The sequence below is a fragment of the Haplochromis burtoni genome, unplaced genomic scaffold (genome assembly GCF_018398535.1).
Source record: "Haplochromis burtoni strain Fernald_Lab_line unplaced genomic scaffold, NCSU_Asbu1 Contig_131, whole genome shotgun sequence".
NCBI lineage: Eukaryota > Metazoa > Chordata > Actinopteri > Cichliformes > Cichlidae > Haplochromis > Haplochromis burtoni.
In genome coordinates this window covers 745,835-768,182 of record NW_024582492.1, presented here as the reverse complement: position 1 = coordinate 768,182, position 22,348 = coordinate 745,835, and the positions used below count along the sequence as shown (strand labels likewise).

The window sequence follows — 22,348 nt, the reverse complement described above, 5'->3', positions numbered from 1 at the left end:
GACAACTTTGTGGAATCTTGGAGTCAAGTTTGACCAGCATATGTTCCCTGACACACACATTTAACAAATCACAAGAAATACCTTCTTTCATCTGTGCAATGCTGTCAAAATTAGGAACATCCTGTTTCGGAGGGACGCTGAAAAACTACTCTATCATTACTTATTTTCACTGCTGTAATTCCCAGTCATCTGGTTGTCCTAAAAATCTTTAGTTGACTCAACATGCTGTACAAAAAGTACTAACCGGGAAAAGGAGATCACATTTCTCCCATATTACCATCTCTTCTAATGTTAAATTGAGAACTGAATTTAAGAGCTTTTCTCATCACAAACCTATCCTTTGGAAACAGCTTCTCATGTGAGCTCAGGAGACAGACGCACTAACCTTAAAACCTTTTTCTTTTATAAACCTTGAAGTTAGGGGCTAGGTCAGGTGACTCTGAACAATCTTGAATTTAGAAAGCGCTGTAAGTTCAGGCTGCAGAGGGACGTCTCATTCAACTCTCCTTCACGCCATAGTGTGGTAATAGAGCAATTAATGCGCTTTTTTTTTTAAATTATGTGTTCTGTATTATTTACCTTTTCTCTAAGTTGTGTATGAATGAACTAAACCCTTTAAAAGACACTTTTGTTAGGCGCCCATTTAGCTCAGAGAGCAGCGGCCCAGGTTTGAGTCCCACCCGTGGCCCTTTGCAGCATGTCTTGCACCCCTCTTTCCTCATCTTCCTGTCCATCTTCACTGTTTCACTATCCAACAAAGGCAAAAATGCCAACAAATTATCTTATAAAACACACTTTTGTTTAATAAATGTATGATAAGCTAATGAAGAGTCATGTAAATAATCAAGAATACAAAACTGCTTGAAATAATAACGATGATAATAATAATACTAAAGTTATAATTAACCAGCTTTAATCCACTGTCTCTCACAGTCTGTTTTTTAATCCTCTTTATTTCGAGTATTTGCAAAAAATGAGAGCCTGTTCTGTCTGTCTGCTCTTCCTTGTTAAGAGTTCTTCTTCTCCACTGTCACCACATGTCACTTCATGGGGGACTGTCTGATGATTGGTGTTTTTACCTTATAATTTAAACTAGGGGTGGGGGAAAAAAATTGATACTGTGTAGTATCGTGATACTTTGTTTGCTAATAATGTATCGATACAGGTACAGCAGAAATCGATATTTTAGTTTAAAACTTTTTTATTTAATGTAAAATTATATTTTGTTTTAATTTACTTTCAAATTCTTCAGTTGCTGAAGGGGCTGCATAGTTTTCACAAATTGCATAGTTCAGAATAGCTATAATTGTACCAGATGGTTGCATTCAGTTAAGTTGGACTAGACTGTAATACAAACCGTTCAGTTTGTCAACAATAAAACTGACTGAAATGAGAGAAAGACTGAGTGCGAGACTTTGTTATTAGATAAAATGAATATTGATAAAGTTTACCTTTATGTACAGAATCTGAATATCGCAAAATATTTTTAAAAAATTGCAATAATATCGTATCGTGCATTAAGTATTGTGATAATATCGTATCGTGGGATGTATGGTGATTCCCACCTCTAATTTAAACTCCCTTGAGATCACTTTTGTTGTTGAACTGACACTACATGAATAAAGCACTTTGTCTGTGGTCAGCTTGAATGTATGCTTCATAATTTCCCAGTACATACTTCTTTCATAATTCTTTGTGTGTGTGTGTGTGTGGGCGGGGGGGGGAAACAGACTTCAATGCAGGGGCATTTAATCTAGACAGATTTTTAGGTAACTGTTAAAAAAAAGGAATTTCACACCTAAATAATCTTCTGCGATGGGCTCACTCAGTGTCTTAAAGGTTTCTCTCTATAGAACATGTGAATGTACAGGTGTTACATGCATGTCAATGGGAACAGGGAGTAGCATGAGCAGATGAGAGAAACTGGCATACCCATTTTTAAACAGCTATTTTTTGTGTGTAGAATACTTCAACTGGATTGCTGCCTCCAATTTTAAAATAGCCCTGAGATTCTCATAAATGGCAAGAATAAGAAATGAAAGAAAGAAAAAGTGCCCCTTGTTCATTTTTCTATTCCGCAGAAGGGTGGTGAAATGAGCTTAACCACTGTTACCGGCGCTCTTCTCGAAATAGAGTGGCACATTACACCTCGAATGGGTCGAGATGAGGGCCAAAGGAATGAGCTGGTGAAGAGCGAGACAGTGTGTGCCCTTACATGCCATGAAGTGGATATTCAGGACAAAACATCCAAGCCCACATCAACTGATTTCTGCTGCCTTATAAAGATATGATCTAAGAGTCTTAATTTTAAATAAGATCAGTTTTTCTGAAGAATCTTACAGATCACAATATTAAAGGGAAAAAAACAGCACTGCCCAAACTTTCCTGCTCTAAAGTTATTTAGTACAATTCAACATGTAGTGCTCATGAGGCCCATGATCCAAATAAACAAACAGAGGTTATGTATGTAATCTATTTTTACATTTTCATGTATTGTTTTTCTTCATAGGCCAAACATTCAATTTTCAAGAGTGAGGTAAAAGTCCATCTAATATTCCTTACCATTGATAGGTTTCTGGTGCAAGGAGTCGACAAAGTTGCGGGGATTCTCTATGGTGTACTTGATGTTGCGGATAGTCTGCGCGCCACCACCCTCGCTCCACAAACCCTTCTTAGAGGCCTTTGACTGGTCCTCCAAGTCACACAGTCTGGCCTGCTCTGGACTGAAAAAACCAAAACCAAAAAATGAACACCCACAAAAAACACTTTTCAAAATTTTGACCACTCTTAAAGCTGTAAAATCTGTATGGTGCTAAATGTATATGCAAGAAATAACATCGCTAACTTTTCTCTATATGAGCTTTGTGATGCAATTTTAGATATGTGGAAAACTATGGGAGAGATATTTTGCCAATTGACAAGCCCTCTATTCTATGAGAACTTGAATGCAGCCGCAGTGTGTGGGCTCATCACTGCAGGGGCAGTTGAGTTTCTCTAATTTTAACAAACCGCGAGACCAAAACGAAAAACTCCATGGCAACTATAAAAGATTCCCTTCGGTGAAAACGCAATGCAGCATGAAACCTTGCCACTGCGGCGCTACTTTATATGTGGCTTCTCACCAACCTTGAAATTTAAATGATTTCTGTTAAAGAACACAGGTGCATTAAAGCTGTAACAGCTTGAGTTAAATATTGTTATATGTTACAAACAGCACCTACAAAGATTAGCAGGTCTTTGAGCACCATAAAACCGTTCTGACAACCACCACTGGCTCAGCGTGTTAACAAGCTGCAATTAATTTCACACTGGTTAGAGAGACACACACACACATTGTATTTAACAAGCAGGAAAAGGTTTTGATTGTAGAGTCGCTACCCTTGTTAAGTTCAACATGCTTCTCTTATGCCGGCTGTCGATTCAAAGCTCTATACCAGTAGGCCAAAAAATTACCATAACAATAACTAAAATTACAACAACTGACTTCTGTCATGTTGGCTTCATCGCAAATTCACAGAACTACAGCCCCAACTGGAGGTTTTTTATTCCCACACAACAAAACTGTCACAAGCTATGCAAAAGTGATAATTAAAAAAAGAAAAAGGACCGTATGTGCTTGCAATGGTTTTTAGCTTTGTTAAATTAAGTGCCGGTTCCAAAAAAACTGCACTCTTGTATTATTGGCAACCAGCTGATGACCAGATTACAACTGCTTAAAAATGTATCTGAGCATTTTGTGAAGCGACAATAACAGTGTTTAACAGCTCCTTCAAAAGCAGCCACGCAGCTGGCTACAAACGCCATAATTAATTCCATGCTGGCTTCCTAAATTGTGCAGCCTAATGCCATTTGAGAGGCCTCGCACAACTTTAATTATTCAAAACTTCAATTGGCCAGCGGGTTTTTGTTTTTCCAAGAAGCAAAGGCCGACCGACTGGGAGTTGCGGTCTGTGACAAGAGGTTTTTAAAAATAAACAGAGAAATTGAAATTTTTCGCATCTTGATTCACTCTGCAGAGCCAACAAAGTGGCTCGCATTTAAAATGCCACACACATACGGACACACAATATCCCCCCCATCTCCAGCTGTGTGCACTTAATTGGGCTTTTGGCCACGCGCCCAAAATGCAGTCAAGTTCACTTTCCCCTCTACACTGATTTAGCTACAAACTTCAGATTGAATTGAAACAGTTTCTTGCTTACTGAGCAACAATGGTGAAACTTTTCTGTAAGAAGTCAATTTTGTTTAAGCTACTTAGTATTTAAGAACCAGTTGGGAACAGAAACCTACAAAGATACAGAAAGAGAAACTAAGAATGCAATCAAGGAATGCAGACTGAAGAAAAATAATAAAGCCACAAAATAAAAGGAGAGCAACTCATAAGCAGAGATTGGTTAAGATATAGAAATAACTTCATGTGTGGAGGAAGACGATAGCAAACTTATCCATGTCTCCAAATAGACCGCTTTCTTTTTAGGTCAGCAACTCTTCCAACCAACACTACTTCAAATCAAAACAGATATTGACGGGTGAGAGAGCGAAATACTGAGCAAGACTGCTGGAGAAACAAGGGCCAAGGAGAAGCTTTCCAATTCCCTTATATTTGAACATGCTGTAGGCTAAATCTTTCATCACCTCATGTCTCCCTTGTGCAACCCAAAATACCATAAACAGATACAAAAATGCGGAACTTTAGTAAACGGTTCCCTCTAGTCTTCATACAGTTTGAAGAGGTTATAGTAAGTCGTGCTCCCTGGTGTACTTGACTGGAAGGGTTCCACTCCCTGTGAATAGTGAGACCTAGAAGAAAAACAGCTTATCCCTCAGACAGTTACACCCCTCAACCAGTACTCCTCTGGGGCTCCAGTTAAAAAGAAGCAATGGGTGATGGGTGGGCTTTATAAACCAATAAGTCGAGCTCCCCCTTCATCCTGTGGCTTTAATATTTCACAAGGAAAGTGCAACACACTGGAATCTAACCAATTTTCAGGGTCTAGCTTTTCTTTGTAAACAGATTACCAATTTACAAAGAAAAAGCAGGCAGACATAGTGACAGAGACTAAGATGCAAAACTAAAAAGACGAGACTGATGACTGAACTCAATACAGTCCCCTTATGGTTCAGCACTACAGACAGCATTTTCTACGACTGATCAAGTCAAAGCAAAAATCATTCAAATGATGAATCTGTTAGCTTCGATATGAAAGCTAAACACATATTTCAATTCTAACTTCTAAAGGAGAAAAAGAAAGAAAAAAAAAACCCAGAATAGTCATAGTTTTCTTATAAATGGCGCTGGTAGAATTACAAAAAGTGTCATTAAATACAGTACCATCCTAACACGGTGTACTGATGTGCACCAAATTTGTGAACAGGCTGAGCTACAGCTTCAGTTTCTGAGCACATGTTTAACCGCACTGTCCAAAGCCATCATCATTATCATCAGCTCCATAATTATCACACCATAGTTTGTATGATCAATGTAGCCAGTCATGAAGAGCAATGATACTGTTGGTTAGTGCACTCGCAAAAAACTGAGGCCTCCAGTCCCTTCCTGAATAATGGGTTCCCCCTTTGGCCAAATGATGCCAACTTACACTTTAAGCATAATTTACATTAGTGCTTGTTCTAGGCCATTGCGCAGAATGCTTGAAATAGGTCATTAGTTGCAAAATAGTCACATCATCTCTGTTCATATTGGAAGATATAAATGTAGCAGCGTGAGTCAAATTGCTTCTAATGTGTGTAATGTGCAAATACTGCCACTGGGGGGGATATACAGCACTCTGTCCTATAGCTCTGCATGTGCAAGTGTATTTAGAGAATTACTGCCTAAGGGCAATGTGGCAGAAAAGAGTTTCAGAGGGACACTGATATAGCAGCAGGGTAATGCTGCCACCATCTGGGATACTTGGCTCCATCTCAATTCTCTACAGTCTAACTAGTTGAGGACTTATGTATATCTCCCTACGGATTTTCCAGTTTTGTACTGCGATAAGCCTTAGCAAGAAGATTACCTCATGTTGCCAAAAGTGATTTCCTCCCTGTTCCAAGTGCGAAGTGTTTAGATGCAAATTAAACTCTCTGACATCAAAATTACTTTAATAGCACTGACTGAGCCGGCAATCTTTAAGTGGAACAAATCTACAATATCAGTTACATATATAATGACCCACTTATGGTTTGTTGTGCCAACATATTTGATTATGGCACCCTAACACATAAAATACAACCAACTAAAATTGTACATAGCACGCACTCTATGCAGATGCCACCTGAAAGCTTCATGTATGCAAAAATGTTACTACGTCTGACATCATAGGATAGTCTATGCTACTGTTATGGCAAAGTTACCAGGGTGCTCAGTCACTTTCAGCACAGCAAACATCTAAACCGCCTGCAGTCACAGCAGCAGATAAAATGCACAAGACTGGGACTGAGCATGTCTCTCGTGTATCTTTGAGATGCCAACCACCTTGGAGAACACCCTAAGTGGCAAACGCATGTACACCCTAACGTTCTACCTCGTCATTTAGATAAAAACATTCATCTCTTGTATGCTTCTGATTTCCCTGTCTTAAAGCGCTGTTGTATAAACATAAACACTTTCATTTTGTCTTGATGACAAAGCCATAAAGACCTAATGTTTGAAAGTCTGTCTACTCTTTACTGGAGCCAGTGTTATATAATGCATGTTGCCACGGATCATTTGCATGTAAGCAATGAAGCTGAAAGGACTAAAAGTGACCCAGTCTGAATGACAATGCTGTCATGTTAGCAGACTGATGATACCAGTAATGTTTCTCTCAGTTAATAAAACAAATGGCCACATTATTTTTAAAACATCCTCATTTTAGTTTCTAGTTCCTAGTTTTAGTCTCTGCACATAGATGACATCTTTATCTTATAAAGGATATCTTATATCCATCCAGATCAAATTAGACCATGTCTTTGAAAAAAACAAAACCATTCATTAGAATTGTGAAATTACCAACTTGGATCAGGTCTAGACCTGCTCTGCTGTCATCTGGCTGGAGAAGATTCTGAGTAATTATTTACTTTTGCTTTCACTACCAAGCTAAAGCTTTCATAGACGTAACATAGGGTTTAGAGATGTAGAGCACTCATTGATACAACAATTATAATCAATAACCAGACAAGACAAGACAAAACAAGCCTCAAAACAATTTGAGCACAGAAGAAGGATGTATCAGGTACATTTCTATCTGGTCTTTCTGAATAGGCCGTCTGCACTGACCTTGACAGACTCGAGTAACTCCTGCTACCATCACCCTGACATTTTAACCATATCACATCCCAAACATATGTTGTATAAACAAAACATTCTTGAAAGCAGTCGAAGAACTCATTGTGAGTGGATAGTTTTCTTGAATCTCGTTTCTGCAGGTGTCTTCCCTCATTCACTTACATACTGCACTTTTTAAACAATAACAGAAAAGTTTATTACTCATTATGGGTGATTTGGTTTTCAAATATTCTGATTTTTAAAAAAAAAATACATATATTATCCAGTAAGTGTACTTTTTAAACTCTTATTATAAATTCTGCATCAGCCACAATGCAATGGGATCGGATCGGCAGCAACACCTAAACGTGTTGACATCGTGTCCCACGAGAAGTATTCACGAGTACTGTCCAATCATGTGTCAGCCATGCCTGTGATCTCAACTACATACTTACATACTTTTATGACAATTACTTTTACACAGCTGCAATGCTATGGTGCCTTTTTTTCTCAACATAATTAAACATACACAGAAGCTACATGCAAAAAAAAGTCTCCCAACTGGTTAAAAAAAACAAAAAAACAACTATGTTTAAGATTCCAAAAATCATAAAAAATGAAACTCTTAAAACAAACACTAATACATAACAGAAAGAATAGAACCAAAAATCTTACTTGTTCCCTCTGAATCCTTCCCTGCGGACTGTGGCAAGGCCTTCAGACACTAAGGACTCAGCAATGTTTTCACCTGTTGTGTCTAAAATAAAAAGAAAGAGAAAGAAAATGTATTACCATCACTAGTCTACCGCAATGTACCGTCAGAAAATTGCAAGGGTAAAAAGAAAGGCAGGGCATCCGATTCCTAGGGAGGTCCCAGGAGTTAGAAAAAAAGCAACCTATGTTTTCCACATAATGACATGGCTTTATAATAGAAATACAAACTAAAGTTACAATTTTAAAAAGAAGCATAATTGTAGTTTAAGAAATGGCACTACACCTTTCCCCAGGTAGACCATGCCGTATTCCCTGTGCATATTCTTGTATTCCACTGTGAAGCACACTTCTTTGCCGATTAGCTTCTTCCGCAGGAACTCTCTGGCTTGGAAGGCCCATGGCTACATTGCAGACAAGAAAAGGTGACATTTGACTCATCAGTAGATGTCAGTATCAGTAGATGTAAACAAATAGTAAAGACATACTGGCTCAGGTACAAATCCAATCCTTTCTTTTGGATAAAACATGTTGGGGAACCACCTACAGCTTAAACTTCCGTTAGCCTCCAAGGTTCACAGCCACAAGACCAGCATAAAGGTGTGTTGTATTGACATGAAAATAGCCACACTAATGCTGGCCCCTTCTTAAATATGTCACTGAAACAATTAAAATTGTGTACTAACGCTATGTCCCTGATGCACATGCAAATGACTTGATTCATTTGGTCAATGTCTCAGCAAGTGTGCACATTTCCTTTATGTGAGGAACCAGCCAAATCAACAAATGCAGGTCCTTTAAATTTCATTAAGCATATGACCTGCACTTACTCTTTAACACACAGACTCAGATTTTTCCACAACACACCATTATTGGTAACATACTGACACAGATATGTGTCAAACATAAATATAAACACAAACCAACAGAACCACTCACCTCATCAGGGGTGTCCTTGCTGTCGGGCTGGCCCTGTGCGGCTCGGCGGGCCAAAGCCCCAGCTCGGATATTGCTGAGATTGATCTGACGCTCTGGGGGTGGGCCACCTCGAGGCTGACCCCGAACTATGATGGCACAGCCTGACAAGACCTGGCAAAGAAGACAATATAAATGGTCAGTTCGGTACGACAGAAGCAAAAGTACGAATATTGATTAAAAACACCACAGATTCTGCTCTTAAACCATAATAATTTCACACACACACAGATGTGAATAAAAGCTGTGGAATTATTTAAATTGGTGTGACATTAAATACAATTAGTCAGCAAAAGAGGAAATCAACAGTGTGGATGCTAATGTGCCTGTACAATTGACTGGAAAGGAGCTTCGTACTACGTTAGTATGGTGACTGTCATTCAAATGCAAGGCGAGATCAGCCCATGTGATGGCACAGACGATATTTTTTTTAAATAAAGATAACCTCCTGTCGGGTTTGACAACCATGGCATTTACACAAATCTGAGCAAACAACCTTTATCTGCTAACTCCCCAGGGTGTCTGCAGGAAGCATCACTGGGTGTTGTTGATCTAAGATCTGCTCTAGATAAATCAAATCAAAGGTGCTCCCACTAACCGACTCCACTCCCTACAAGTAAAGGCAAAACAGAGGTGTAGCTGTAACGAGTAACAGACAGTTGTTGGGGGGGAACGAACCCATTCCCCTCTACACCCTGAATTTTCTGCCTGACTCACTGATCACCTTTCTCAAATACAAACTCCTTCATAACAAAAAAAACAGTTGTTCAGACTTCTTGTCATGCACCATAATGCATCAACTTCTTTCAGTGTTTTCAAAGGCTGTTGTTGTGATTTGGTCCTATTTAAATAAATTGAATTGAAAGACTGGGAAGCATCGTTCTTTAATAGAGTGCAGAAATTGGACAGTAGTTTTTTGTCTGTTGGTTTCAAGTACGGAGGTCTGTATGGGCCACAAAGGGCAGTTGAAAAAACAAACAAACAACAACACTAACTTATTAATTTTGTCAGCTCATTCAAATGTTAAATGACTTCATTAAAACACACCATGAAACTGTCATCATGAGAGGTGCTTAAACGGATCTGTATGTACCAATTATATATATGAAAATTGTTTTAAACAAAGTAAGATAGCAGAAGTGCCCAGGCTGAAACTGAAAATACACGAGGAAAAAAAACTGACACTGAATAAAGTTTCCCATGACTCAACCCTAAGCAACATATGGACAAACATAGGTTACACACAACCGAGATGAATGGCAGATTATAGGGGGCAAGAAAACTGCAGCTACGTGTCAGTTTTCTCTGGCTGGTTTTAACCAGCACACCGAGAAAATCCCTCGTCTGTGGCTTCAGCTGACGGGACACATCAGCCAGCTACTATCTTACAATGTCTGGAGCCCCGCCGTTATTAACAGACACTTTGAAGCTAGAAGATGTTTCAGCGGATCCCGCAGGAAACCGTGACAAAACGCGAAACGGCAACTAGAGGACAGGAGTTTCTCAACTTAGTTTATACGCTAGTCTTGGAAGCATTGATTAAACTGGTTTAATCTGCGCTACTGCTCAACACAAAGTGGACAGTGTTTACAGACACAACGAACTTTGTTCATATAAGTAACCAGTTGCTTTAAAGTAAATATAAGTTAGCTACTGGCTAGCATAGCCGTTAGCTGAGAAACTAAACATCTGGTGTCCTTACAGCTCCCACGTTACTAAAATGCAGTAGTTCCTAGGTAATTCGTCTACAAGAAAATGTGACTCAAACCAGTCAGTGGGTTTTAAAACAACTCAATTCCAATAAACTTTGAATTTCTAACCAAATAGTTTCCAGCTAACTATCAAGATAGCGACCATGCTAATGTTTCCTTCTGCTTACTAGCAGGCTAGCAGATTTAGTGGCGAATCGCCTAAGATAGTTATTTAAACTTGTCAGCACCACATTGTCAACAGATGCATTCAACAGATCGTATTATTTGTAACGTCAAATAAGATCACTTAAGGCTATATGAGTTTTATGAGCCTTTATTAGCCCTTGGGTCCCTGAGCTAACTAGCTGCCTCCCTACACTCACGCAGTGTGCACACATATCCACGTTAGGCTCTTTACCATCTTCACGATTCCTCTTTGCAGAGGAGGAGCAGAGGCTGTCTGAGCTGGTCCCGAAACAGATGCCATGTCCACCGGTTTGAGATTCAACGCCGTTAACGGGTAACCAGGCAAGTGAGCTGGGACTCTGAGGTGAGTGACTGTTCTAATGAAAGCCAAGAGAAAAAGGCTGAACACCGATCAACACACACGTTATACCGGAAACACACTTTGCCACGCACGTGAAAATACTTCCGGGTCTGGAGACCAGCGTCAATGGAAGTTAATGGAGATGCTTTTTGACCGCGTAAGCGACTTGAAATAAAGACTTCCGGTGCAAGAGGTACGACACGTCAGCACAGTGTTACCCCAGTTAACGCTGCCTTCAAGCCGTGTCGGAAAAACGTAAATTTCGTCACACACCTCCAAAGCGACAAATAAAATACATTAAAGGTTCGTCGATGGAAACAAAGAATATGTATTATAAACAATAATAACAGTGAAATAACGCAGATATATTCACAAATTTTAGCTTTAGAGCGGCAAGACTGAGATGGTTTGGACATTTGCAGAGGAAGGATAGTGGATATACTGGAGATATTGAATATGAAGCTGACAGGCAGGAGGAACAGAGGAAAACCAAAGAGAAGGTTTGTGGATGTCGTGAAGGACATGCTTAGTCTTGGTGTGATAGTGGTCTGTGTAAGTGATATTTCAAATAAAAGGCCAAACTGCCTGTATTGATTCTCCAGTTTAATCATACTGGAAGAAACCATCAGAATATCTGAATAATCACATCCTTCAATTACATCAATGAATAAACACAATCTCTCAGAAATTCCTTGTACTGATTTGCAGTAAGGGAAGAAGTGGAATCAAACTATGCTGCTAAAATGTCTCCAACAGAATGCCAAGCATAAAGGTTTTGTTTTTTTCACTTCGGTTTGTCACCTGTGTTCTGTATATGAGCAGTGTGATATAGGCAGTTATGAAATTGCATACTTTAATGACTGATTATGCAGATCTAGAGAGTGCTTTTCCATTTGTAAACACTCTTCATTTTCATCACTATCATGATAGTTTTGGGCTTTAACTGTTTGAACTGTTCTTTTTTTCAGAGGGGAATGATTGTACAGCAAACATGTTTTATGACTAAAATAAGAATTGGGTGTTTCGTTTAGACATTGGAAAGGTTTCTTGGAGCTAATTCTAAACAACTGTAGATTTGAAGAGCATCAGTTCAAACAGCTGTACATAAGTACAAGTTAGTTGGTTGTTTCACCACTTTGTCAAAGTCTGGAGGAAGACCTGGACTCTCACCCTTAGATGGAAGGGCATTTGTTAGGATGTTCGGGAACATCCCACAAACAATCAGAGCTCAAGGCTGCCATGAACTGGAAACTGCTGGAACACTAGGGTCACTGTCCACACTGAAGCAAGTTTTCCATGGGCTGTATCGACCAAGAAAGGAGACTCTGGTCTAAAATCAACACCGCCAAGCTTGACTGAATGTTGCAGCTGCACATGTGGACAAGCCAAATGCCTTTTAGAGAAAAATTTTACTGGTACATTGCACAAAGTGGATGGAGTAATGAAGAAGGAGGACTACCTCCAGATTCTTTAACTTTACCTCAATTCAAAATCTAGATGGGTGAAACTTGAACACATTTGGGTGTTCCAACAACACATCAAAACTGGTTTTGAAATAAGTAATGCAGTCTAGCATTACGTTTCTGGAATGGGTGTCTCAAAGCTTCAATGGGTGTCTCAAAGCTTAAAACTTAAGTCCACAACTGAAAATCTGTGCTTAAAACTTAAGTCCATGTCAGGAAACCAACCAATTTGAATGAACTTGACCAATTTAGACAAGAAGGGTAGTCAAATATCCAGCCAGAATGTTGCCATTAGCTTGTTTGAGGTATGTACATATTTAAGCCTGCATGTATAATTTTACTGTAAAGAACTATATGTATACTGTGGATTAGTGAAAATCGAAAATATAGTCAAATAGTCAAACTTGTACACCACATTCTTGCTTTCTAAAGTTAAAGATGTAAGCTGAGCAATCATTTCATGCTGGAAAAAAGCAGTTCAAAGAAACCATTTAAAGCCCAGAATTACCATGACATTCATGCTCATGATGAGTGCGGGTGACCACAGCTGTATTTTCCCTCTAAGTAACATGAATACTGGGCTATGCTGATGCATTGGTGTATATGTAGACTGAGTTATACTGACATGACGTCCTTTTTAAATAAATAAAGGAGTATTATTTGAAAAAACATACAGGGTAATTTAGAAATGATAATCTCCCCAACAGCGATGCTGACTCCATTATTTAAAATACTGTCAGCAGTCTGCAGGATGTGCAGCAGAGTAAAAAAGTGTCTTGAAGATAAGTTTGTAACAGTTTTCAAGGTATTGCTAGAAACTTGGACAATTACCCCATTATTCTCACTTTTCACTATAATTATAATTCATGCATTTACGTATATTTATATATTTCATGTAAAGGCTAATCTCCGTTATGGGCTTTTTAAAACTCTAGTTAGTATTCAAGTTGGCAGGACAGTCATCCTTCTCCATAGATAGATAGATAGATAGACAGACTATAGTGGTCCAAAGTCAGCATTGTTTAGGTAAGTAGTGTATAGTGTGTGGTGATATTAATGTAAAATCCACATGAATGGGAGAAACTAATATTTCCTAACCTAACATTGCCTCAAAATAGGTCAGTGCTTACTTCCCCTATCAGTAGTTTTAATGCTGTGTTTGATTCATGTATATCTGATTTCAATTTGTATTCATCTTCTTGTATTTTGTGTGTACATATATACACATTTCACGTTCATTTTACGTCCTATAAATAGTATCACCAAGTCTTAAACCTGGTAGTCTTTACTGTTTTCACATGTTTGTATGTTCAGGTCAGTCAATCAGTGATTGCAAGGGAAGTTTTTACTAGCTTGTTGACAGCTAAATATTGTCCAACACACACACACGAGCTCACCCAAGCATAGAACATATAAAGGTTCAACTGGTTTATTGACAAAACAGAACAAAACAAAGGCAGGCCAGAACATTGTGTTCTTGGGCACCTGGTGACCGTTAAATTGGAGCTGCTAATAAAACTTTTGATGCTTTAAACCATTGTGAAATCAAACCCTTTGAACTAAATCAAATCATAGAATTGACGATCTAAAAATGCTTGTATTTTTGTTGTTATTTTTAATCGTTTAGGTATATTACAATTTTTTAAAAAAAAAATCAAATGTTATTGAGCATGCTTTGATATGGCAAAGCTGCACAAGGTTTAAGGGGGAAATCCAGATAAAATATATTTATCATTTTCTGTGTCCGTGCTGCAGAACACAGAAGAAACAAAGCGCAAAATGTATATTTATATTAAAACGTGTTTAAAAAAGGATAAATAGTGATTTATTTTCGTTTGCATAAAGTTTGGTTTGGGGATCTATGAAAATGTAAAATAAATAAATAAATCAAATCCTAATGATTAAAAAGTGGGGGGTTAGGTTGCGACTAAATGTTGGGAAACCTGGTCATGTGGAACATGAAGCATTGCAAGAATGACTTACCTTGCATAAAATGTGTGAATAACGCGTGTATTTTCCAAATTTAAGCTGTTAAAAATATAATCAGCATTACTTTTTTTTTTAGTTCCGTCAAGTAAAAAATCAAATCAAATCAAAATAAGCATTTAAGTCACATTTACACTGAATGCCATGTTAGGACAGACTGTTTCCGTCTTTTATCCTGCTATCTGCGGCCATGCAACCGCATGTAGGATATCTAACAATGATTAAAAACTAAAACAATCACCTCCATTCACAGAATGCGGGAACATTTACGATCTTAAAATTCAAAAAGGTCAACATTCCTTGAATCGCGTTGCCATCTCGTAACAGGATGGAGGAAACTGACCATGAAAACGAGTTCGTTGCGCACACAGCTACTCGGTGCGCTTTGGAGAGGTTGTGGTAACCTTTTTACGCGGCTGAGTTTTTCACAGTTCTAAACGCTTTAGGACACAGTAAAGCAGTAAAGCACCAATACGCAAGTTTTTATACACAAGACAAAGATCTATGGCATATAACTACAACGCATATATTGTCCGTGGCACTATTTAAGCGCTGAAACTCACCCCTTCCCCTGGCGAGCACATACTAAAATTTACGCACAACGAAAACGTGTTGCTGTCTTAACAACACAGCATAAGTTCTTTAATTATTCTCGTTTGGCACACACTGTATGTGCAGTAAAGTACTATAAATCAATGACCACGCTGACTCGCTGGTAATAAATAGAAACCGTCGCCCTGGTCGTTCTTTGTGTCGGTTGGCAAGGAGATGATGGTGTCCAAAAATGGCTGTCCTCTATCCAACCTGGCTGATTGTACACACAGTATTATTATCCTCTAACTCGTGGTTAATGTATAATTTGGGCCATATGGCATTTTAAAATCTAAGCCTTTATTTCGGTGGCACTTCGATCTGTGTGGACCCAACTAATGATTCAATTAGTCATTAAACAGACCAAAAGACGAGCCTCGTGTGGGTTTTCACATAGGCTAATATTTGCTCGTCAAATATTTCCCTTTGAAACGTTTACAACGTATTTTTATCTGCTGGCTGCCCAAGGAACATCTGTGAGGGTTGTTTTAGCCTCCCTCTTCTGCATAAAAAGAGGTCCCCCAATTGGCCCTTTCCTTGCGCCCATATAGGAGTCTATTTGTTCACGTTTTGAAAGAAAATGTAATAAAGAGACTTTGTGATGGATTTATGATTTATCAAAAGCACTTTACCATATGGCAGTCGTCATAGGAGCAGATTTCCAAATGTTTGTTTTATGAAAGGAGACCAGAGATCATTTTAATCTGAGCCACTTAACCTAGGAGAGGATGTTCAAGTCACGTGACCCACTAAAGTATGAGAAACACACTGATGTTGACCATGTAGTTTCTTTGAAACAAGACGGTTAGGTATGTATTTTCGTTACATTAAGAAGAGCCAAAGCAGAAAAGAGAAGGACTGAAGTGTGCTCCGCTGAAAACTGCATTGTCTAATTAAGACTGCAACCAGCTACTGCGCAAAAGGAAGCTCTTTGAGTTCCCAAGCTCGGATATTACTCTTTTGTGTGTCAGCTGCTGGAGCAGTGCACGGGCTACTAGACGTTAAAAACAGACTTAATCTATTTGTTTGTGACGCTTTAGATGATCAGACATTGCCAAGAAATTTAGTAAAGTGCGCTCAGGTGGCATCAGCTTTGCCCAAGTGTGCAGTGTGTAATATCCCACTAGTAGATGGTGCAAAGATGCTGACATGATGTGGGGGCAGGTTATATCTGATTGGATGTTTCACACTATGACATGTCTAGATGTTATTATAACAACAAAAACCGAGCTCTAATTTTGGCTTGCCGGAACGCTTTGTGGGAAATTCTTCTACAAAATACATTCCTATCACTCACTTGGTCTTCCCCCGTCTGCATTTGCTTTTAAAATAGGCTACTTCAAACGTGCTTCGTGAATCTCCGAAAAGGATCAGAATACAGGTGGTTTTAAAGCTAGGATATTGTTCTATGTCCGAAGATTCTGGCCGCTTAAACGCACCAACTTGAAGCACATGTCCAGCCTTTAACACGCACATTCTCTTTCAAAGCAGTAGACTATTTACATTTCAGGAATCGGATCACCACGTCATGTTGAGGTGTGCAGGTCTATAAATTGCTGCTGAAGGGTGGGATTCCTCTCACTGTAATTCGTTCACCAGACTGGAGTGGAGTTACCGCGACAATTTCGTTAATTCTAATTTATCGCATTCTTCACATTGCAGTCCAAGGTCTCCCCCCTCTCTGGAAAAAAGTTCTTATAGTTTTGACTTCAGTTTCATCATCAAGGCTGGGAGCAAAGAGAGATGTGCGGAACGAACACTGATCTGGAAAATAAAGGTTCATTTTCATTTTTTAACCACTTATTTATATTCGTTGCAAATCAGTGAATATGGATTAGATATGAACCACAGTAAGACATTTTAGTGGACTCGTTGTATTCGGTTAATTAGAAAAAATAACCAATTTAGTATGTGTTGTGATAAGGTGGTGGAAGTGTCAACCAGTTAGGAGGAATGTTTCTCAACGGAAGACCGCTCCCACAACCCAAGAGACGAAAAATGATTCAGCTGGCCTTGGAGGGAGTCCGTCCAAGCCAGATCTCCAGGATACTCAGGGTACGGTAACCTGAATAGTGAAAAACAACAACAACAACAACAACAACAACAAAAAACAACAACTTTGGATTTCGAAAAAATAAGCTATTGCGATGTTAGGTTAAATGCAGCATCAACGGATTATTCTTGTTTAACACAGTGGAGCTCACTTGCATCTTTAGGTGTCCAACGGGTGCGTCAGTAAGATCCTGAGCCGCTACCGGCGCACAGGACTCCTGGAACCCAAGACCATTGGTGGGAGCCGCCCCCGACTTCTCACCCCCGGTGTCATCTCCACGATCATCCAGTGCAAAAGGGAAAATCCGACAATTTTTGCTTGGGAAATCCGAAAACGTCTAGCAGCGGCGCGGATATGCAAGGCCTCCAACGTCCCCAGCGTAAGTAAGATTACAATTCAAATGTACTTTAACTACACTGAAACGATTCCAGCACTTGATGGTGTTTTGTGCACACTGTGTTCCGCAAGGTGTCGTCCATAAATAGGATTTTAAGAAAGATCCACTTGGACCGCGGACCATCGTGGACGGACCTCAACGCTGATGTCAGGGTTGAGCAGGGTAAGTAACTTGGTCCTTGGAGAAGTCATTTATAACGGTTTAGGAAGACTATCGAGTTTGATCAGAATTTTTATTACTGAACATGACAATTTAACACATAAATGTATAAATATTAACTGCATGTAGTCTGTGTGTTTCCATATGTGCAGATTTGTATTCTCTGGCTCAAGAAGAAGCAAAGAAGTTTGAGAAGTTTGAGACAGGGTGCAGTAAAAAACAGAAATCCAAAGGTGTGCAGCACAGAATCCGCACCACCTTTACGCCAGAGCAGAGCAGAGCACTTGAGCAAGGTGACCTAAAACCTCTTCAGCTATTTCAAACTAACACAATGCATAATTTTTAGACTCAGTAATAGTTAAAGATCTATTTCTCTGTGTTGAATCAGAATTCTCTCGCAGCCAGTATGCTGACATGTACACAAGAGAGAAGCTATCTGCTGAAATTAAACTTCCCGAGGACACCATCAAGGTAGACTTTTCATCAATTTTAGCATCAAGAAATTCATATACATTTAAGCTGTCTGTTCCTGAGGTGTGGCTTCTGTCCCTCAAAGGTCTGGTTTTCTAACAGACGTGCTAAATGGAGAAGAGAAGCCAAGCAGAGAGGTAGTACGCAGAGTAAGTGTGAGTGTGTGTCTGTGTGTGATGCACACATACTTGGGAGCTGAGTGTGGGTGGCAAGGATGTGTTAAGAATGTGTATAATTTGACCACTGGACAAGAATAAATGGAGCTGAACACACTGGTAGTGGAAAGTCCTTCTGAACACATCGATTCTTGCCTCATAGATGTTAAAATGTGTTTCTTTGTAGCAGGTGAAGACTTTGAAAAGCAAAGTGACTTTGTTCCTGTGAATCCAACAATGACATACAGCTTCACATCTCAACAGGTACTGTGCAAACCAGTGATATCTACTTTAAAGCTCTTAAAACATGCCGCTGTGAATGTTTTTCTGAGCATAGTTTTCTAGGCAATTTCTAGGCAATGCTAGGCAATTTCCAAATGAGATTTCTGTGTTTTTAACAAACGTCTGGTGACATTGTGGTATTTAAACTTTGTTTATGCGGTTTCCAAGGCTACTGGAATGGCAAAAGTCAATGCGGACAGCTCCTCGTACAGCACTGTTGCAAGGAAGCTGCAAAATTGCTGCTTCTTCCCAACAGAAACAGGTGAGATCCAGGAAAACTGTCTTTGACCAAATCACTGTTTTTAATAATCTTTCTCTGTTTGATTATGAGGATTTTCATTCAATTTAATTTTTATTCATATTGATAGAGAGTATTTAAGAATAATGTTAAAGAAGCTGGAGATTAGCTTGATTGTAGTTTAGCTGAATATGATATAAAGGTCAGTGATGAGAGTACATGTTATAAAAAGTTTCATTCCCTGTGATGGGCTTGGGTTTGAATTTACTAAACTGCTAAAAATCTATTAAGAATCCAATGATCCTGATTATGAACTAATTTAAGGTTGCACAAAAAAGGTATTATTCTAATATTTCCCCTCCTACCTGTCTGTTGGTCATCATATAAAGTTGCCTATCTATGAAGCCATACGTTAAACATGTAATAAATTTATGTCGATTTCACAAGTCATTTGGGATTTGTAGGGATGGTAAACTCTATTCAGTATTTATGTGTTTATTCGTTTAAATATGAACAATAGGGTAGGTGTAGGGTAAAGCCTGCCTGTTGGATCACAATATCACTTAAAATCACTACTCTCAATTGTTCCTAAGTACATACTGTACTATCTTAATTTCTATGCAATAACTTTTCAGAAATTAAAGAAAATTATCTTTTCCCCCTTGACGTACAGCCGTGAGGAATTCTGAATGTCCGACATCCTCATTTCCCCATCTGCCGAGTGACATGCAAAACATAGACAAAACTCCTCTGGATCTCCACAGAGATGGATACAGTTTTCCACTGGTTCCCCACCACACAGACATGAGGAGAACCTGCCCTTTGGCAACAAAGACAGGGGGGGCAGACTGCCCTGTGATTCAACAGTGGAACCAGCAGGGAATGCCGTTTACCTGGAGTCAGTTTCAAACAAATGAGCAGTTTCTGTTGGTCCCGGATGTGAATCAGCATCTCTACATGGACTGATAATGAGACCAGTGGATCAGCGGGAAGAGCTTTTGACTGCTGCTTAATTGCTCGACTGAAGGGACACTTTTCAACCAGTAGAGGGAGACAAAGTATGGACCCAACAATTTTGTCCTTTCCACCCTTTGCCTCTTAATTGCACTGCAGCTCGACTCATCACTTTTCCTTAGGTCTGTGCTGTTAGCACGCAATGTAATTTTTGATTGGTAAGATAATTAAATTAATTCACTAAACCCATTTGCAATGAAGCAAACTTAATGTGACTTTATAGCACCAGAAGGGATGAGAAAATAGATAAGATGAGGATGATAATAAACTTTTTCTTGGAAGAAAGCTTTATTGTTCTTGTTGCTGGGCAACAAGGACAATAAAGTTAGGTTCAAGTTAAAGAAGGTAGAGTTTAGTACTGACAGAGATTATTAAGAGATACATTTTAATCTCTGAGTATAATCTTTAATGAATACTTTGCTGTGCTCCTCAGTTATATATCAGTTTTAAAGACTTGTTGACTCCTACATAAATGATTGCTCCATGGATCATTTAAGGTTACCACACGATGATATGGACATTATCTCCTTTATATTGTTAGGCTTGACATTTGTGTCAGTGTAGGAGCGTAAGGAACACTTCCAAGATTTCAGTCCAGGAAAAGCCGGTGGGAGAATCCCTAAAAAACCCCTAAAGTTTAAATGCGACCTGATATCTGCTCCGCTCGGTATCACTTTTTACGACTGCAACAGGGCAGAGGCATTGAGTTCCTTTATATCCCTTTACTACAGTGAGGAGACAGTAAGTCTCTGAGTTTCCTGATAATTGGTCAGCAGGGGAAAGATTGGGTTCAGAATACAAAAAGCTTGGTCAGCAGCATGGAAGTGGCCTACTGGCGAAATGACCCCCACTGGAATATAACATCACGAAGCCAGATAGTCAAATGATATCTCCACGTTTGTGTTGTGACTGTTTCTGAAACATCCACCAAGCTTGCATAAATTGAGGCAAGTTTTAGGATGACTGCATATGAATTTTTAACAGCAGGTACTGAACACATGTATTTAATTTACATGCAGTTTTCAAGTGTTTTTATGCTAATTTATGACACATTTCAGAGATCAGTATTTGACCTTTTATAAGAGTTTTCTTTTTCAGCTCCAGTGATTTCTTTACAGTTTGTGCTTCTATAGTAAAATACCCTATGATTTTCTTACAAGATACATTTTTATATGGATTGCACCCATTGTGCCCTTGTGCTTCCCAATATTTTTGGTTGCTTGCATTTCCTCTTCTAAACTCTTCAGCTGTTTTAACCTTTTCTGGATGGAGAAATGTATCCATGAATTCAGGATCTCATAGATTACTTATCTACTGATATTTAATGAAAAATAAAACTAAATCCATTCTGACCTCCTACAGTATTACAAAGTGAATAGTATGTAAAGTCTACAGCAGCGGGCATGCCCAATTCTTGTTACAAGGCTTTCATGTGGTAGTTTTATCTGTTGTACTGCTTTCTTTTTCTTAAGCAATAAACCTGAATACTTAGTGCACTACTTTAAAAGCCTTCATATACTAATTTGACAGAAATATTAATCTTACATCTGGAGGATTCTCTGTATCTTATCTCATATTGAGCAACTAAAACTTTAGGAATTGGTGAAAAGCACATCCAAGTTCAACTGAACCTCACTCTAGTCTGGGATGTCCAAATTTGTTATCCAAATGTTCCTGACATGTTATTATTTATCTCCTTCCCTTGTTGTATGTATGACCCCCGTTGCTTTAGCCACTTAAGAGTATTTATTATACACTAGAATTTGCTTCTCTGACTGATATAAGGACCAAACTGCCAAAAGATGGAGTAAACAGACTCAGAGATGGTGTTTCTGGCATGTTCCTCGCAACATATTCCGCAAAGGAATATGTCAAGCGCTAAGACGGATACAGCTTAGTGTAATGTTAAGGTGTTTATTAAAATAGGAAAATTACAAAAGGTTACAAATTTTGGGAAAGATCACCAATATGAAACAAATCACTAACACAAAATAGCAGCTGTTATATTTTACAGTATACAAACATTTGAACAGAATGATCAAGGAATAAAAATACTCAAGTATGATATTTACAAAAATTACAATTTGTATGAGGCTTTTTATATTAGGGAAAATTAAATAACAGCAACGGCACCTTAAGAGCATTCGTTGTGGTTCATGATCTGCCACATGAGTATTGGTTTTAGCTGTTTAATCAGCCTTTCAGGAAGTTACCTTTCCATAAATTAGCCACTTTACAGACCTTCACTTTGATTGGAAACCTGTGTGAGACTATTAAAGGCTTGCATTCATACAATGATACTGAATACCGTTTGTTTCTTTACAAGAATTCCTGTGAATCCTGGCCAAATGACTTACTCACTGGTTAGA

General features: G+C 38.8%; 2 protein-coding genes across 3 annotated transcripts in view; one reads left to right on the top strand and one right to left on the bottom strand.

The window, feature by feature from the left end:
* snd1 (staphylococcal nuclease and tudor domain containing 1) overlaps positions 1-11,249 on the bottom strand; it is a 187,530-nt gene extending 176,281 nt beyond the window's left edge. The window contains exons 1-5 of the mRNA XM_014336127.2: positions 11,042-11,249; positions 8,897-9,046; positions 8,244-8,361; positions 7,922-8,003; positions 2,563-2,723 (exon numbers count right to left, since the gene is read on the bottom strand). Coding sequence (XP_014191613.1) covers positions 2,563-2,723; positions 7,922-8,003; positions 8,244-8,361; positions 8,897-9,046; positions 11,042-11,110 — 580 coding nt within the window. The 5' untranslated portion in view covers positions 11,111-11,249. The remainder of the gene's footprint in view (positions 1-2,562; positions 2,724-7,921; positions 8,004-8,243; positions 8,362-8,896; positions 9,047-11,041) is intronic.
* Positions 11,250-11,329: 80 nt separating this feature from the next.
* Positions 11,330-22,348, top strand: pax4 (paired box 4). Of its 2 annotated transcripts, none has more exons than XM_005930250.3 (11): positions 11,330-11,670; positions 16,873-16,987; positions 17,135-17,265; positions 17,427-17,642; positions 17,732-17,822; positions 17,972-18,112; positions 18,208-18,290; positions 18,376-18,439; positions 18,636-18,709; positions 18,896-18,989; positions 19,639-22,348. In XM_005930250.3, exons 2-11 carry the CDS (start codon positions 16,954-16,956, stop codon positions 19,929-19,931), a joined length of 1,221 nt encoding a protein of 406 aa, XP_005930312.1. In that variant the 5' UTR covers positions 11,330-11,670; positions 16,873-16,953; the 3' UTR covers positions 19,932-22,348. The 2 variants fall into 2 exon arrangements, with proteins under 2 accessions (XP_005930312.1, XP_042080123.1); XM_042224189.1 differs by having other exon boundaries at positions 18,633-18,709.